General features: G+C 39.1%; 1 protein-coding gene across 1 annotated transcript in view; it reads left to right on the plus strand.

Annotated features, from left to right (window-relative positions):
- Nucleotides 1–18,982, plus strand: part of Hecw2 (HECT, C2 and WW domain containing E3 ubiquitin protein ligase 2) — a 215,097-nt gene that overhangs the window by 69,993 nt on the left and 126,122 nt on the right. The window contains exons 2-3 of the mRNA XM_042688309.1: nucleotides 6,000–6,107; nucleotides 16,878–16,972. Coding sequence (XP_042544243.1) covers nucleotides 6,000–6,107; nucleotides 16,878–16,972 — 203 coding nt within the window. The remainder of the gene's footprint in view (nucleotides 1–5,999; nucleotides 6,108–16,877; nucleotides 16,973–18,982) is intronic.

An 18,982-nucleotide genomic window follows, 5' to 3' on the forward strand; every position in this document is an offset into this window, starting at 1 on the left:
TGTTTGGAAATTATGTGTTTACAAGCTACCTCTGAACTGCTTCTTATTATATAGTATTCTGGACTATGACTGAAATGCTTGGAAAATATTCAACGAAATGAGTCTCAAGTATTTCTCACTCGTCTGTCAGCAGTTTCCTCCTTTGTCAAAATCGGTGTTTAGTGGGGATGGAAGGGAAAAACTGAGAGACATCTAAGGAAGTTGTAGGGCACATTGTCCAAAAAGAAATGTACTTATTACCTGACTTTTGTAATTGTAACTCCTCTGCACATCACCTTTATAATAACAATATTTTTTAAAACTTGGTGTTTAGTTGAACACACACACACACATACACTCACACATATATATATATATGATGTGCTGTATATATATCATATATATACATTCTGATATATGAAGTTGCTTAGCAGAGTCTCCAGCCTCGGCGCAGCATGTCTAGAATTTGAGTATACAGCCCCTTAGGGATGTGGTTGGAACTGGGATATACAAGCTAGCATGGATCTAGTGAAGTATTTAATTTTCTTCCCATACTCTCCATCATGGGTGGATGGGCTCTTATAGAAAAAAGCAGCAATAAACATCTTTTCTAAACTTGATAGTGTATAGTATTGAGTTCGGAAGGCACGCCTCGTCTCTCTGTTTTACCAGTACTACCTTCCTGGGAAGATGGTCTTCAGCATATTCCCCAATCTTTTCAAAACACAAAAGTCCCCAATTGCTTCAAGACTTGACTTCTTAGCCTCTTGGCTTTTTCTGCTCTGTTATATGCTAGTGACCTTTTCTCACTTTTTTAGAAGATCTATCTCAATAAGACATTCTAATGTATATAAGTTTTTGTTTTCCTTTTGTCTTGTGTATTGGCTCTAGTTGTCTTTTGGGGGTGGGTGGGGGGCACAGAAACAGATGGGACAAAGGGTGAACAGCTGCAGCAGTGGTACTCACTAGTCACTATGTTGAACTGAACTATACAACTTTGGTCAGAAGGGAAAACCTGGGAGAGAGTGAGGGAAGGGGTGATATGGTTCAAGAAGAAATGTACTGTTTATCTAACTTAGGTAACTGTAACCCCTCTGACCATCACCTTTACAATAACAATTAAAAATCCTCTTTTTTGTTCTTAATACATATATATTTATTTATTGTAAAGATACTGTACAGAGGGGTTACAGTTACATGAGCAAGATAATGAGTCTATTTCCTGTCAAGCATAATTACATCCTCGTTTATTTTCCCCCTACGATCTCTTTCCTTCCCACCTCCCCTCCCCCGCCCCCAAAGTTGTAAAGTTCAGTTTTCAACATACTGTCTTGTATATCTCATTGTTACAATGGGTCATCCTGTATCCTTATTTCAGCATTTTGTTATTTCCCTTCCCCTCCCTAAATTAGAAAAAATGTATATACAGATGCAGGACACCGGAATCAATTACAGCGACAACAGGAGTTGTACTATGGGGGAAGAACATACAAAGAAACAAAAAAAAATCACATAGTACATTATAAGTACATTAAGAAGAACAGCAACAAAGATAAAAACCTCTTGTGTCCTTATCTTGGGGTTCATTTCACTTAGCATCAGGTTATATGGTCATATGTACATAGCTTTTGAACTCTTCTACTTGTCCTGGACATACACTAGTTATTGCAGATAAGGGAAACCATGGAACCTATGTTTCTTTGAGTCTGGCTTACTTCACTTACTTTAATTAAAAATTCTATTTCTTTAAAAAAAGATTGCCATACAAAGTGGCTCCCAAACCATCCTTGCGTGTGGGTGCCTCTCAGTGGGTAGCCTGGTGCCCACTGTGATCTTTGAAGGTTTCTGACACATTCTTCTTTCCATCCAGAGAGGGCTTCAAGTAAGAAGGAGGGAGGATGAGTGTGAAAAGTAGTGGTAAGTTTACCAATTCATGAGGAAGTTTGTCAGTGAATCTGAGATACTTAAAATTGGTGCTTCATTTGGAACATTCCATGAAGACTCACCCCTTCTTAAAGTGTGGCTCAGAGTCCTTGTTAGCTCCTCAGGTCACCTGCCTAACACCTCCTGACACGCTGGCCTGGCACCGTTTACATAGTCATGTAAGGTTCATGAGTCTGTGTTCTTTGCTCAGGTCTAAAAGGATCATTTTGATTTTTTTAAAAAAATTGTAGCTTAATACTATTCTCCAAATCTCAAGATCCTAGTTAGGGTATCTAATTCCTCAGGGCAGCTAGAATCAGGAGAGGCTCTTTTCTGGCCCAGTATCAAGGCATTTTTCTATTTATATTCAAAAGGCTACTGAAAAATAGATGTAGATGTTTATGCTTTTTCTTTCTTTTTAGTTTTTGGAGAAAATGTTTTAAAGCAAAAGGAAATCTGTAATTATTGTTTTTATCTCTGGCACAGTCTGTCATGTGAGGATGAGGATTTGAAGAGGTGTATGTGTGTGTGTGTGGTGTGTGTGTGTGTGTGTGTGTGTGTGTGTGTGTGTGTGTGTGTGTGTGTGTGTGTGTGTGTGTGTGTGTGTGTGTTTGTCCTGGGGCTGTCCCTGAGCTTTTGTGTTCAAGGCTAGTATTCTACCACGTGAGCCACTGCTCCATTGCTGGCTTTTGGATGATTAGTTGGAAATAAGAGCCTCATGGGCCTTCCTGTTTACAGATGTGAGCCATAGCCCTCAGCTTGAAGAGGTTTTTGTTTATTTGTTTCTATTTTATCTTAGTATTGTATGAAGTTTTGAAGATGGTCATAGAGACAGGGAAACCTTCTCCAACTCCTAATCTACTTGATATGTCTGGTCATGTTTACTACATCTCTTCTTATTACCAGAAAAGCCTATACAAAGGATATTTTCTGGAAATTCAAAACTCAGGTTCAGGAAAGAAAGAGGCAATTTTCAGTTCATCTCTATATGTTAAATATTATAAGGAAGGATGGCATTGAAAAAATGCGACTCTTTATGTTTACCTTATTTTAGCTTTGTGTATCACTTTAAAAGGAACTGTTTCTAAAAATCTTTTACTGTAGATTAATACAATATATACTATAACATATGTAAATATATATATATATATATATATATATACACACACATATAAATGTGAAGTACCCTGTTTTCAGATGCCCCCTCACAGACCACCAGAGACCACCATCAATGCAAACAGCAAAGAGTCGTTTATTGCAAGCTTGAGCTTGGTCCTCCTCATACTCGGCAACCGGTGACGCTAAGAGGCCCCGAGCATAGAATCAGCCCAGGTTTTATAGTATTGAACAAACAACTTTAAGGAACTTTTACATAAGAAATTACATGATTGGTTAACATTTAAAGCAAGCTAAGGTGGGCAACTATGATTGGTTGACCTTTACAGAAAAATAGCCTTGGTCCATAGCTTGACCACAAACGGTTATAAGTCACACCTGGACCAACAGTATGTATGGTATGTTTCACCCTGGGCTCTGAAGAACCGGTTGGTCGGAACATTATATGGTTTTAACTGAAACTCCTAGCTCATAGTCACTCAGGGACAAAGTCACTTGGGCTAACACCTGCCTTGAACAAATGCCATCTATGGCTCCAAGAATTGTGCATGGCTTTCTGTCATAAATTCCTAGCATTGGGGCTAAAGTGGGTTACAAGTTAAGTCGCAGAACTGAGATGGGGTCTTTTTTTTTTTTTTTTTTTGGGTCCAGTCGTGGGGCCTGAACTCTGGGCCTTGGCGCTGTCCCTCAGCTCTTCAGCTCAAGGCTAGCGCTCTACTACTTGAGCCACAGCGCCACTTCTGGCTTTTTTCTTTTTGCTTATGTGGTGCTGAGGAATCGAACCCAGGGCCTTGAGCATGCGAGGCAAGCGCTCTACCGCTAAGCCACCTTCCCAGCCCATGAGATAGAGGTCTTAAGTAAAATGGAATTGCTTAGGTTTTTCAATATGTATGTATACAGTTCCAGTGTTTTGCTGGCTAATTGGAGATAAGAGTCTCTTGGATTTGTCAGCCTGAGATGGCTGCAAATTATGATCCTTATATCTCAGCCTCCTGAATAAGTAGGCTTATAGGTAAGTGCTACTGCTATAGGTAAGCCTGCTATGCTGGCTTTTTGGTGTACATATGTATGTGTGCTTGTACTGGTCCTAGAACTTGAACTTAGGGCCTAGGCACTGTTAATGAGCTTTTTACATTCAAGGCTAGCATTCTAGTGCTGTATCACTTGAGCCACAGTTCCAGATCCACTTTTTAGTGGTTGTTTGGAGAGAAGTCTATTGGACTTCCCTACTCAGACTGGCTTCAGCCACAATCCTCAGATTTCACCCTCTTGAGTAGCAAGGATTACAGGCATGAGCCACAGGTGCCAGTTTATCCTAGCACTGTGTTACATCTTTCTGTTAGTCTTTTCCCACAACTCAGTTAACTCCTTATGGCGACAAACTGACAAATGACTGACTGCTCAATTTCCGTGGTTGTAACCACTGAGCAAGATTTAAAGGATAGACCTTACGTTACCTGTACCAGAATCCTTGATTGGAATCTTTGCCAAAATTCAAAGTCCTAGGCACAGACTCAAGTGTACTGGATCAAAATCTATAGAATTTCAGAACAAGGATTAGCATTTTAAACTCCTCCAGGAATTTGTTGAGGGCAGGGCAATTAGACAGTTATTGTTCTAGAGGATCAACTAGCTAAAAAGAAAAAAAAAATAATGAACACACTAGATCTGTTGTCTGTTGGTAAGTCTGCTTCTGTAGAGATTTTGATTAAGGCTATGTTCCTCTTAAAAATTATGTGGTCTAATTAAGTAAAGGGAGCCTGTTTCTCACCTAATTTAATAAGCCATGAGAAAGTCCTCTGTACCTCTTAAAAATAGTGAATATTATTCTCCTGGGTTCGAATTCTGTGTTTCTGTCTTGAAGAAACAGATTTAAATGATTCCAGTATTAATAACAAGATTAAGTGCAATAGTCCTTTTGATGAATTTTAAGAAAAAAGAAATGAAATCACTTTGGAAAAGTATCATGGATTACTAAAATAAGGCAAGGGCTAAGATTTTCAACAGTTGTCTTGATCATGTGGTGGTAGCATTCACAAACGTGAGCACATTCAACAAGGCCCTGAGATAAACCCTACCTTGTTCTGTGTGCCCTGGGGGGTTGAAGACATGGGAAATGCTGCTTGTGGGTACTTCTTCCACACAAAAGCCGAAATACTTTCTCTTTCCTATTCTTATCTGGGCTCAAGCTCTGCTATTGTGACCTTTTGTAAACAACTGTTGTAGAAGATAGGAGGGCTTGGCTAGCCTTCTGACCCCTGCTGTGATGTAGTTTGACTCACTTTCATGGGGTCCTGTCCCCTTTCTTTATTCCATCTTCAATACAGTTCTGTCCTCTCAGGTTTGTTCTTCTCCTGTGTAAAGGATTTCAGAGCGGGGAGCTGAGCCCAACTCCTTGCTTACAAATTAGCACCTTAAAGCTGCAATTGTACTTTTTATTCTTTGCTTCTTTTTTGTTGCAACATTGAAAATACAAAACCCAAGATGTTATCTTCTTCCAAGTTTCTCCATTTCTCTCCCCATTTCTACAAATAAATGTAATTAGAGAAAGTCAAGGGAATAATCAGTTGGAAGGTAGCCATTAAGAATAGTGTTTTGCCAGGTGCTGGTAGCTCATGCCTCTAATACTAGTTACTCAAGAGGCCTGAGATCTAAAGATTGTGGTTCGAAGCCAGCCTAGGGAGAAAAGTCCAGGAGACTTTTATCTCTAATAAACTACTCAGAAAAAACTGGAAGTGGTGCTATGGCTCAGTTAGTTTAGCACTAGCTTTGAGCACAGACAGGCTCAGAGACAGAATCCAGGCCCTGAGTTCAAGCCCCAGGACTAGCCCCCCCCCCCAAAAAAAAAGGGTGTTTATTCATATTTTAGCCTTTCTCTTTTTTTTTCTATTTGTTTTTGAACTTGTGTTGGTCTCTTGAGCTGAGAAAAGACAGGTTATAATTAAGCTAAAAGTGCTTTTTCTTTTTCTTTTTTTTTTCAGATGAGAATTCTCCAGCCAACTTTTGGGATTCTAAAAACAGGGGCGTGACTGGAACACAAAAAGGACAAATTGTGTGGAGAATTGAACCTGGTCCCTACTTCATGGAACGTAAGTAATTGACTCTCAAATGTAAGCCTAAATATTGAATATTGCAGATATTTATGAAAATTTTTAGTCTTTTCTGAATGTTATTTTAAATGTTTTTGGTTCTCATTTTCATATTTATGGCACAAAATACTACCTTGGGAAATACAGAGAAAATACTCATTAGGAGAATGTTCATTTATTTTAGGGGAAAAATTTGATATGTATATATGTACACATATACAAAAATATATATCAAATGCATTTGTATTTACATATGTCTTGCGAATTTGTAATATGTAAATTATTTATGGTTATTTTAATACTTTACAAATTTGTATATACCTTTTATCTATTTTTGTAATTAGTACTTATTTAGATTAATTTTAGAAAGGAGAAAGAGCATTTCAAAGTTTTAACTAATTTACTAATTCTAGCTGAGTGCTGATAGCTCATATTTGTAATCTTAGCAGCTTTGGAGGCAGGAGATTGGGAACATAGTGGTTTATGGCCAATGTAGGCAAAAAGTTCTAGAGACCCCATCTCAGCCAGTATCTGGGTATGGTAGAATGTACTTGTTATCGAAGCTATGTGGGAAGCTAAGATTGGGAGGATCTTGGTTCTGAGTAAGGCCAGATGAGGAAAACTTCAAAACCCTAGCTCAACAAGATATGGTAGTATGTGCCTGTCATCCTAGCTATGTGGGAAGCATAAAATAATTTGGGGGGGGGGAAGGTTTCACAATGCATGCTGCTGGTTCAGGCAAAAAATGAGATCCTATCTCAGAAAGAACCATAACCAAAAGAAGTGCAGACAGAAGACTTATTCAAAAAACATTAAGCTCTAAGTTCAAACCCCAGTATTCTTCCCCCCTAAAAAAAGAAAGAATAAAATTTGCCTTTAGAAAATATTATTAGTATTATTTTTCTTAGCTCAGGTTGTCCTGGAACTCACTATGTAGCCTTGACTCATGATTCTACTACTTCAGCCTTCTGAGTGATGGAATTATATCTGTAAGCCACTATACCTGCTTCATTATTTTTTTTGCCAGCAAGGTAGTATTGTTTGCATCTTGGTCCTGGCCTTTACAAAGTGTTAATGAGATAAGCTGGGACATACTACCATCCATCAACTTACTGAGAACCAGAAATAGGATATAGATAATTAAATCATTACTGAGTTAAATTTGATGTTATACTTATTTGTAAATTCAAGTGCCTGTAGAGTCCATAACTCATAGAGATAATCTCTTTTTGGGTGGCAAAGTAGGTGAAGGGGTGTTTGTATTTGCCACTCGTATCACTGAGTTATTAAACTCTAAGATTTCTACGTGGAAAGATTTAATATATTACAGAGCTTCTGTGAATACTGGTAATTAAAAGCTGGTACTGAATGAGTAATTAAACGGAAATCAGCTGGAAGCACATCTTTATTGAGGCATCAAAAGCTCACATAATATAAAAGGTTATTTTAAAGAAGATTAATGTGCATTACTTTGAATGGCTTAAAGGTATCAGATAAGGCTTTTCACCATTTTTACTGGTAGGTCTGCATTCCAGAGCTTTTTGTAATCCTTCATCTGCTTCCTGTGGTATGTCTCCTTTGCCTAATTGAAAGTGCTAGCTAGATCCTCTCTTTATGTCTTAAATAAAATTAGTTTTTAAGGGAAAATGTTTATGATATAACTGGAGGCAGAGGTGGGGAGTGTGAGGAAGGGACAGCTGATAGATACAGCATAACATGTAGGAAAGTTTTACCAGCATAGAGACCAAGATTGTTTCTGGGAGATGGCCTGTTATAGTAAAGGTGATGTGCAGAGGGCTTATAGCTGCATAACTCAGGTAAAGAGTACAATTCTTTTGAACAGTATCGCCTCGTCTCTAATTTTCTCCTAGTTTTTCCACCTGACCTTCCTTCCTCACAAGTTGTAAAGTTCATTTTCAACATGGTGTCTAGTGAATATCACTGCTGCATTTTGTTCATCCTTTGTCCCACAATTTCTATGCTCCCCCTTATGTTCCCAGATAAAGTTACATATGATATAAAAGTACAGAAATCAAAAACAGCAACAAAGGAGGAAAAAAAAAAACCAAGAAGCAAAGTAACAGTAAACTTCTTGTTTCCATTTCTTTGAGTTCATTTCAATAGGTATCATTTTATATGATCATATGCCCATAGCTATTGAAACTTTGTGATCCTCTCCTACAAATATCCTCCTTTGGTCTCACTGTATGAATGTCCAGAATATCATATCCATGTGTATTTTTTTTGTCTTTTACCATCCAGTGTGTTTATTTGTAGATCTATAGGCACTGACTAGTTACAACAAATGAGGGAAACCATGCAACCTATGTTTCACTGAATCTGACTTACTTCGCTTAATATAATTTTTTTTCTGAGTCTTTCCATTTCCTTAGGAATGGTATAATTCCATCTTTTAGATGGAATTGTCTGCCTCTAGTTGTCTATACTGGCAATACTAAGTAGTAAGGAAAATGAATGTGAAAAGTATATGAGGGAAAAAGATTGGAAATGAGGTGCTTTTTTTCCCTTCTTCTTCTTAGAACGACTAGCAGGGTCTAAGAGGGTAGTTGGCTTCCTTATCCTCAGGGAAAAAGGTTAGACCATCTTACTCTCTATTCCCAAATGCTGAAGAGAGCTAGTCAGGTCTGCCTGTTGCTGGAATGTGCAATTTATATTACAAGGCTCATGGGAACACCTAGGAAGAGGCCAGTAGCACATACTGCTATTATCTGGAACATTTTTCAAGGGCAAAACATTAATTGAGTGTACCATTTGCTACCATTGATTTTCTTTCTTTCCACAAAAGTGTTGAGATTCATAATGTCCTGGCTGATTAGGCTGTAATAAATAGCAAATATAGGAAATATAACTTTACTGTTGAGTAAATATAGTCAATAGCTAGTACAGTAAACATGTTTTGGGTAGCATTTCCTTTACATCTACTTCTGTTATTTAGTGGAAATAAGCATGGCATTAAAGCTAGGAATTAGGAATCAAATTCCTTTTCTTTATTCCCTAATTTAGCACTTTCCTGCCTTAATCTTTTACAAATAAAATTCAGAACATTGCAGAACAGGACTGTGAAACTGGAAGTATCTGGTCATGTAATACAAATTGACTGATTGAGGAGAGAAGCCTAAATTGAAGTGTAAGACACTGAATAGAATATCAGAATGCTTCTACTTTTAATTAAGTCTACAGGGATCAGAATGACAGCTTTCCTAACATACATCCACATCTTTACAGAATAAGAAACTATATATAAACATGGTGGGTCAGAAATGAAATCTCTCTCTCTCTCTCCTACCCCCCCCCCCCACTGGGTTTGGACCCAGAGCCTCATGCTTGGTAGGTACTCTACCATTTGAGTCATATGTCCAGCCCTTTTTGCTTTAGTTTATTAAAAAAAAAACCCTGAACATTTTAAACCAGTGTCTGGCTGAGCAATCTGAACATTGCTTCACAACATAATAAAATCTTCCTTGCCTCTTTGGAGCCGATGGTATGAAGTCTAAAAGAAAAGAAGAAGGATGTTTGGATAGCTTATAAAATTCTGAATATTGTTGCTGTCAGACCTTGCAAACTTAAATGATAATTTCTTTTGTTTTGGGAAAGAAAATTTTTCTTTGCCTCATACAAAGGGAAATTCTCCAAAAATTTATCTATCCAACTCCCTGGGCAGCCTGAACTGAGAGTTGCTTAGGTTATTTCTGAAAGCAAGTTGGCTCTGTTCTGCTTGGGTATCCCTCAGAGGAGGCAAGTGGCTTAGACTTATATTATTAGAGGACTTAGGCGGATGGATTTAAAGGGGAAAGACAGGATTAGTTTGGGGTGGATGCCCTTCTTTGGCATCAGAGAGGAAAATCAGTTTTATCTGAACGTTTTTTGTCCTAAGACTGTCAGCTGTTCTTCAAGTAAGTGAGTCCTTGAAGCTACATACATGGATGTCACTGCATCTGATCTGCAGCCTCTAGTCGCTAAGAGCTTTCCAGTGTTGTCTGAGTATATCAAGAAGTTCTCTTTTAATTCTACATAATGTTTCATAAATGATGGTTATCCAGTCATTCATAACTACCTTTCGTTTTTCCTTCTTCCTGTCCTTTATCTCCTCATTCATGAGGAAATACTTATTATTGATTGCCAACTTTGCTCAATGTACTATTTTCAAAAGGCACCAAGTTCTTGGATTAACGAGAAAAGCTTAGAAGTAGTCAACTTCATTGCACACTGCTGTGTGCTAAATTGCTTTGCAACTATTAAGGAGAACAGTAAAACACATATATTTGTAGGAATTACATAGCGTATACACATCTCTACCTCTTTTAGCCTTGCAAAGTAGATGGAGGATTTAGAAGCAACATTCAAGATGCAAGAAGCAGGTGTAAGAGTCTTATTTCTAAGTGGTGGCACTCAGCTCCATGCCTTGCCAGCGCAAACACATTTATGAAGGCTCTCCATTGAGAGTGGGGAATACCTCAGCTTCTAATTTTTATTGTCAGAATCTCCACTCTAAACTTTCCATTCCTGAGTCCCTTCCCACCGACCTCAGAAGTGTCATCTTTGGATGGAGATTTGGTATTTTTCACTTTCTATTCTCATACGTATTATAGATTGTTGGTTCTCTACTCTTATGTTAGGTTTTTACCACCTCCACACTGATACAGGATGTCTTGTGTTCTGATGGTTTTGTACTGAGTTGAGGAGGGCCTGGCCTTTCAGACTTCTCATTAAACAAGAAGACATTTATTCAAAAGTGTGACGAGTAAAATATATTTTTATTATTCTCAATATGCGGCTTCTAAATAAAAGGGCTATACATAGGAGCCATAGAGGGCCATGAAAAAGTAATGTGTTAGGATAAATTCCAATTAGCTTGATTTTATTTTACATTGTTCTATTTAGATTAAATGGAATACTTCAAAGAAGAGGAATGTTCACATTCCATTCATGACTTGAATTTGTTGGACTTTTAGAAGCCTGGGGAAATTCCAGGCTTTGTAAATTAGGATAAGATGTTGAGCGCTGCCTAAGCAAATTGTGGCCCTATTTAAGGCTATGAACAAGATCTTAAGTCTTGGAGGTACAACCATTTCTTGCAGGGTGTAGACTATAGGGACCACTGTAGAAAGCCATTGTGCACCATGAGTTGAGGACATTGTACAACATGAGTTGAGACTGCTTTTAAAAAATATCCTTTCCATAGGGAGCATATGAGAATGTAATGTTAAAATGATAGAAAATGAAAGTCAGTGTCTCCCAGATCTGTCACTAGCTTCCTCTCCCAAGAAGCTAGTTGACAGTTTCCCATTTTCTATTTGTTTTGTTTCTTATGTGTGTATGTGCATGTGTGCACACAGACATGTGTTTGCTGGTCCTGAGGATTTACCCTGAGCCTGAGCACTGTCCCTGACCTTTTCTCCTCAAGGTTATCACTCTACCATTTGAGCCACAGCTCCAGTTCCAGCTGTTTTTTCAGTGGCCAACTGTAGATAAGAGTCACACAGGATTGGCTAGATTGGCTTCAAACCACCACACTCCGATCTCAGCCTCCTGAGTAGCTAGGATTACAAGCATAAACCATCAGCACTTGTTTTTGTTTGTTTATTTCACATGTAAATATATAAACCCATCCTTCTAGGTATATGATGAAATGATGCTTTGAAATGTAACATTAATAGTTCCTTTTTCTTGGAAACTCTCAAAGTCTTTCTGCCCTTCACCCATCATCCAGCCACCTGGTACTCAGCCTGTCAAAGTTCTCTTTACCCACTGTACCCTGGCTTCCTTCCACTCATCCCAGTCCTCTGTGTTGGAGATGTTGTACCATCACTGTACTGTTGCCTAGGAAGGTCTTCATCTATATTAAGCTTGTTAGTAACTTAATATTTGAAGATGAAAGTAGCTTATCTGTTGTCAGCATCTAGAAGGTACCCAATCCATCATTTAGTAACTCTCAGAAGCAAAATATCCCAAAGATTATTAAAAGAGCTAAACACATCTTTATGATTCGTGAATGGCTTCTGTGTTCAGAAGAGACTTGAGAGGAGAAGATATCACTTGGGGCATGTCTTCTTCCTCCTCAGCGTAGGGCTGGCCCAGCTGACAGCAGGTCCTATGTGCCAGGATTGGAGGGCAACATGCATTTTGCAAGTGAATTCTCTGGCACAATAACACCCTCTTCCCCTGCTCCATTTGTGGAATTGAGATTATATGGGTGGAGACATTGAATTGGTTGGAAACATCTGGCTCCGGGGCCATGCAAGGCCTGCAGAAATCATTTGATCTATGATGGGACAAACGTGCATGTTTCTTGTATGCTTTTTGTTTGTTGCCATCTGCTTGTATTGATAATCTTGTTTGGCCCAAGAAGGTTGTTATAAATATCCAAATAACCCTTTGGCAGCAAAAAGGGTATCATGATACTCCCAGGGTATCATTTGAAGCCAGTTAGAGGAGCTGCTGCATGTCACCTGTGGCTGTGAGGAACTCATTTAGAGCAGATGGGAGTCCTTCATTGCTCTTTGTCCCTGTCCTTCATGTCCTGTGCTGGTAAGTGAGGATAGCCGCATGGCCACTGGAATCCTCCCTGCTTGGGTGTTCACTCATCAGGCCTGCATTTGCTTCCGCCTGCCTTTGTTTGTCTTTTTTATGGCATGCCTTTTTCTGTTTTAATTTTCCTCTTGCAGTTATAAGCTGTAGCTGAAAGCATGGGTACCTGAGCACCAACTTGTCTTTGAATAGTCTTTTCAGTTACATTTTCCTATAACCAAAGATACTCAGCTACATTAATTAAAGCACCTCCTTACTCAGAGGGAAAGTTGTTCAGTTGCACCATTTGAAATATGTTGAGTAATAGACCTCCTGAAACATTAAGTAATATTAGAAGAGGAAAACTCTTACTCCACATGGCATATTCCTGTATTTGGAAGGGCAGAAATGTTTTTTTTTTAAATATATTCCTTATAATACCTAGAAATTTCAATATCCCAGTTAGTAATTGAAAGAGCCAGCAGATAGAGAATGAGTGAAGGCATATTTAGACTGAAGAGGACTACCAGTTAACTGAATACAATTAACACTTGCAGAGTATTTTATAAAACAATAGCAAAACGCAAGTCATTGTCAAGCTCAGTGGAACCATTACTGTAGATCATTTCTGCAATGGAAACCACATTTTAACAAATTAAAAATATAGAAATTAAATCAAATCAAATATGCTCTTAAATAACAGTGGAATAAAACTAGATATTAATTAGAGAAAGTATAGCAGAAAATCCCCAAGTATTTGGAGATCTAAATTATTGTTTGGTTTTTTTATTTTCTTTTAAAAAAATAGTATTAGCGTAGAGGAATTGTACAGAGATTTCATTGGGATATTTACAACATGAATATAATAGGCATTGATCAAAAATACAAAATATATATTATTCTTTATTGACGTATATGCATATGCCATATATATCATAAGTAGTCATATATATCACACATATAATATACATCACATAAGCCATACATGTCATGCATATCATATGCCATATACATCACACACATCGTATGCGACATATGAATGCCACATGTGACATATGTGCCACACATAACACACGACAGGTGCACACCGCATATGTCACATGTATCATGTGTCATACATGTCAAGACAACATACGTGTGTCACAGTGACGCATACATGTCGTTTATGCCATGCATGTGGGCATATCACTTCCGTCACATACATGCCAGATAAACCATGTATGTAACACATCACATGCATCATATGGGTCACGAATGTCAACATAGGCATGTAATGAGATACATGCCTATGTTGGCATATGTGTATATATTGGCCTGTATATTTTGGAAGGGCAGAAATCTTTTTTTTTTGGGGGGGGGGTCCGGTTGTGGGGCCTAACTTTGGGCCTGGGCGCTGTCCCTCAGCTCTTCAGCTCAAGGCTAGTGCTCTACCACTTGAGTCACAGCGCCACTTCCGGCTTTTTTTTTTCTGCTTATGTGGTGCTGAGGAGTCGAACCCAGGGCCTTGAGCATGCAAGGCAAGCGCTTTACCACTGAACCACCTTCTCAGCCCCCAAGGGCAGAAATCTTAATTGGCATGTTGCTGAAGAAGCTGGCAGCTTCCATCCAGCTCTTTGTTCTGTCCTAGACTACATTTTTCTTTTTGGGGAACCATTCTCTCTCTGTCTCCCTGTCTCTCTGTCTCTCTGTCTCTTTGTCTGTCTGTCTGTCTCTCTCTCTCTCTCTCTGTGGTTTTGTTGTGGATGATACATTAAATCCTTTGTGTCAGTACCTTTATAGCAAAAATTCTACAGCGTTTTAATAGTCATATCCAAAAATTCTATTTCTTTTCAAATCAAAATAAGTTTGTTATAGTTTCTATAAGTTTGTTATAGATTCTAATTTGTCACTTGTGTTAGAAATTTATTATTATTTGTCTTAGCAATAAATAAATTAAGACCCTAAATGGGTTAGCCAGCAAAGCAGGCCTGGTTATCAAAATCCTACAAGAGAACAAAACAGTGACGCTTTTTTTCTCTTTATTCTTTGGTCTCATAATCTCCAATCTAGTTGACTCTTGAAATCTTGGATGTAGTGGATGGTATTCTCTCATCTGAGGGAAAATGCTTTATAAAAATGCCCTTCTCAGGCTGGGAAGGTGGCTCACTGGTAGAGTGCTTGCTTTGCATGCATGAGGCCCTGGGTTTGATTCCTCAGCACCACATAAGCAAAAAGAAAAAAGCTGGAAGTGCCACTGTGGCTCAAGTGGTAGAGCCTTAGCCTTGATCTGAAGAGCTGAGGGACAGCGCCCAAGCCCAGAGTTCAGACCCCACAACCGGACCCCCCCCCCACAAAAAAATGTCCTTCTCTTCCTTGTAAAATGCCCTGCTCACTTACTAACCACTGGAGTGCTTTCTGAGGCGTTGCTGCAGGCAGATTCACAGGCTGCTGCCATTCCAGAATGCAGAATGTGATCGTAAGGAGCTCACACCCACAGAACTGAATCCTCATGCATGTCACTGCTTTGTTCTGCTCTGACAGGACTTGTGCATGTGTGTCCACTTGGTTTTCATGCAGATTACATCCTATGGATCATGGAAGAAAGTAAGGGGAAGTAAGATTTGTGCTGACCTATACAGCCTTTATTATTTTTAAATAGCCCATGGCTTGTGTTGATGTTTAGGAAAGACATTTGTAGAGGAGTCGCCTTAGGAAGGCTAGTTAATAGTAAAGCTAAATTCCCGCTGAGCTTCTAACTAGACATGTCTTTCTTGTCTCCCTACTTCTGCCACTCCTTACTCCTCACTCTCTAGCCCCATTTTTCTCATCCATGAGATGAGAAGATGACGGTGGCATGTCTTCACTCATCTTTCTGCCTGGCCTCCAACCTCTTTCTCCTGGTGTTCTTCCTTTCCCATGTCTTCTGTGTTTTGTTGTGCCTAGAATCTCATCTTAGCATTTCACTATAAAATAACTGCTACATCAAAACCTTGTCCTGGGCTCCTTGTACTGTTGGGTACTATGCTGTGTAGGTATTGTGGTGGGTATGTAGTAAAAGTCTTTTGGTTGATGATGATAACTAAACTCTAAGTTATTGAATAATGATTAAAATACATAATAGAAGGACTCGATATTTTACTCTATGATGAAACCTTTCTTGATACTTACTATTGGTCATTGATATGCAAAGTGTGATGTTATAAATGTCTGGAAGAGGATTTTTCTCTAATTATTGTATCTTTGACTTGAAATAAGCAAACAGGATACTCTATAGGAAGCCATATAGTCCACAGCCAGTAACACAGTGGGAGATTAACTTTCTGGGAGAATATTTGGACCAGCTTTACCTTAATGACCCTGTCACTTAGGTGAGAGAGAAGCTCTCTCCTGTAGCTCCGAACTCTTCCTCAGAGGCCTGCTCCTGGGCAGCATTGTCTGTATAGAATGTGTCCTGGGAAAAATGCAATATGGGACAAGACTTTCTTCTGCCCAAGGCTTTTGTGGGGATGCACTAATAACATGAACATGAGATGAGACAAGGTTGGGCACACCGCGGAGCACCTTGGTAAATGCTGCGGGAGTGGTCTCAGGGAGACGCGTTCATAGTGAAGCTGGAGTTTTGCTGGTCCTCTAGCTGAGCATATCACGCCTGCCTCCTTGCTTATGACACTCGTAATTCTTCACTGTAACCCCGTTTATTTTTATCGCTATGTAGGGTTTCAAAGCATTGCTTTTGTACATCACTTTTCTGATATCATTTCTTCACTCTATGTCTGTCTCTCTCTCTCTGTCTCTCTCTGATTCTGTCTCTCTCTGTCTCTCTGTCTGTCTCTCTCTCTCTGCTCCCTCATAGTAGTACTGGGGATTGAACTCAGGTCCTTGATTATGCCAAGCAGGCATTCTACCACTTATGGTCATGCCTCTGGTCCCTTTTATGTTAGTTATTTTCAATAGAGGGACTTACTTTATGGCTACAATAGTCTGGGCTGTGACCTTTCTATGTGTTGTTGGGAGTGACAAGCATGTGTCACTGGTACATAGACTTCATGGCTCCCCATCAGCTCAGCATTTCAGACAATGTGGCAGGAAGATTGTAAGTTCAAAGTCAGCATGGACTACATTGTAAAACATCAAAAAAAAAAAAGGAAGGAAGATGGGAAAAGTTGCCTGACAGGGGTATGATGGATTTCCTCAGTAGCTGCCTACATGACTTGTTTCAGTATCTTTATTGTTTGTTTGTTTTTTTCCTCCCATTGCTTGTAGCGGAGATAAAAATCTGTTTTAAATACTACCACGGCATCAGTGGAGCCCTGCGAGCCACAACCCCCTGCATCACAGTGAAGAACCCGGCTGTGATGGTGAGTGTATCTTCTTGCTGGCCTCCTGTGAGGGCCGCACACAGACGTGATTTCTATTTTTGCCTGTACAGCCTGACAGGCTTACGAGAAACAATGGAAAGCAAATTCATAACAGTGTGGGCACACATTTAGAAAAAGAAATCACTTACAAGGCTGGCATCTCATGAGCAAATGGGGAAAATGTTGGATATACAACAGTCCTGTGTCTTGTCAGTTTTCTGCAGAACCTGTGCATGAGGTACAGGGTCCTGAGTGTACTGTCACAGAAGGTCTTAAACTTAGTTGGGGTAACCCATTGACAGGAAAGTGTGGCATTAGGTGAAATTAAGTGAATTCAGAGTAAAAGAGAAAAAGTTGCCATTTAAATAGAGAACTCAACTTGCTCATCAACTCAAGGAGATTGAAAAGGGTATGAAAATAGCTGGTCCTCATGAGGTTTTAGTGCTGGATTGCCTCACTCTTGTTGGGCTGTAGTGCCTCATGGTGAGCTGCGCACATTTTTGGAAAGACCTGGCCTCTCGATGAAAGGAACCTTCTTCATCTAGTCCTCAGATGAAGAACCAGTGAATGGACTTCTGGGGAAACATAGCACTGGTCTCTTGAAAAGAGCATGTTTATTCCCAGAATAGCATTCTGCTAAGGATTACCTTTCACAATTTTGTGATTTTTACATCTAATGACCAGATTTTTAAAATGTATCCTTCTTACAACATGCTTCTTCTCCAAGGTAACATGGGTAGTTGGACTCAGGAAGTTTAGGAAGACTCTTAAGAATCCAAGATGTGTAAATCCTTGCGGATTTTATTAGTCATTAGTAAAATTGAGATCATGAAAATGTAGATTCCCAAAGAGCACAATCTTTATAACATTATGTGTAGGCATGTATGTATATACACATTAAAAATGGTTATAGATTTGGAAATAGGCAAGTGGCCAGTTGGATTTTGTGTGTGTGCGCCAGCCCTGGGGCTTTGGCTTGGGCCTGGGCACTGTTCCTGAGCTTTTTGGCTCAAAAGTATCTCTCTACCACTTAAGCCACAGCTCTGCTTCCAGCTTTTTGATGTCCAATTAGAAACAAGAGTCTCACAGAATTTTCTGCCCAGCCTGGTTTCAAATCACAATCCTTAAATCTTGGCCTCCTGAGTAGCTAAGAGTACAGGTGTCCAGTGAGATTGATTCTTTTAAGAAATAGTTATTATTATTATTTATTTTGTTTAGGTGGTACTGAGGAATTGAACCCAGGGCCTCATGTATGTTAAGCAATCACTAAGCCACATTCCCATCCCTGAAGTTGATTTCTTAAATCAGAAAGTAGACCCAACATCTGACATTTTGGAATTGGCCAGACCAACAATGTATTGTCTTTAGCAGTGTCTGGGCCTCTGAATCAGACTTTCCTTTTCCTTTATTTATTCAAACAAATACTATTGGGTGCCTGCTAACTACCAGGCATGATGCTCACCACTGGGACCAGGTGATAAGAACACAGTTGTTGTTCTTATTGGCCTGCTAAACAATATGAACGTATTTATTTCAATGATAATTGAGTAGGGAGTAGTATAATGAAGCTACGAGACCCTGGCCAGGAGAGTCTTGGAAATTTTCTCTAAAGAAGGCAAGGCATGGTTGAGGGATAAGTTAAACGATGTGTAAGTTAAAGGATACTTAGGAAAAGAGCATAAGGAAGGATATTAAGACAAAAATTGCAGACACTACATTGTGGCAAACTTGGTGTGAAATATAAAAGAATACCCTGCATTACTGTGTGAGCATTTGAAGGTCATAAAAAGAACAATAATTGTGGTCTGCAAAAATCTGCCGTGTCATAGGCAGTGGCCTTGTTAACTCTCTAAAACAAAAAGTTGCACAAGCTAGATGAGTGTAGCTGTATATAATAAAAAAAAAAATCTTTGACTGATTTGACTTTTGTGTGAAATTGGCTAATTAATAATACTAATAAGCAGTTTCTGGATTAGAGTTTTTCATACTTTAGAAATTTCAGTCTCAGAT

This window comes from Dipodomys spectabilis, unplaced genomic scaffold (assembly GCF_019054845.1).
Source record: "Dipodomys spectabilis isolate Male_0828 unplaced genomic scaffold, ASM1905484v1 ptg000115l, whole genome shotgun sequence".
NCBI classification, from domain to species: Eukaryota; Metazoa; Chordata; class Mammalia; order Rodentia; family Heteromyidae; genus Dipodomys; species Dipodomys spectabilis.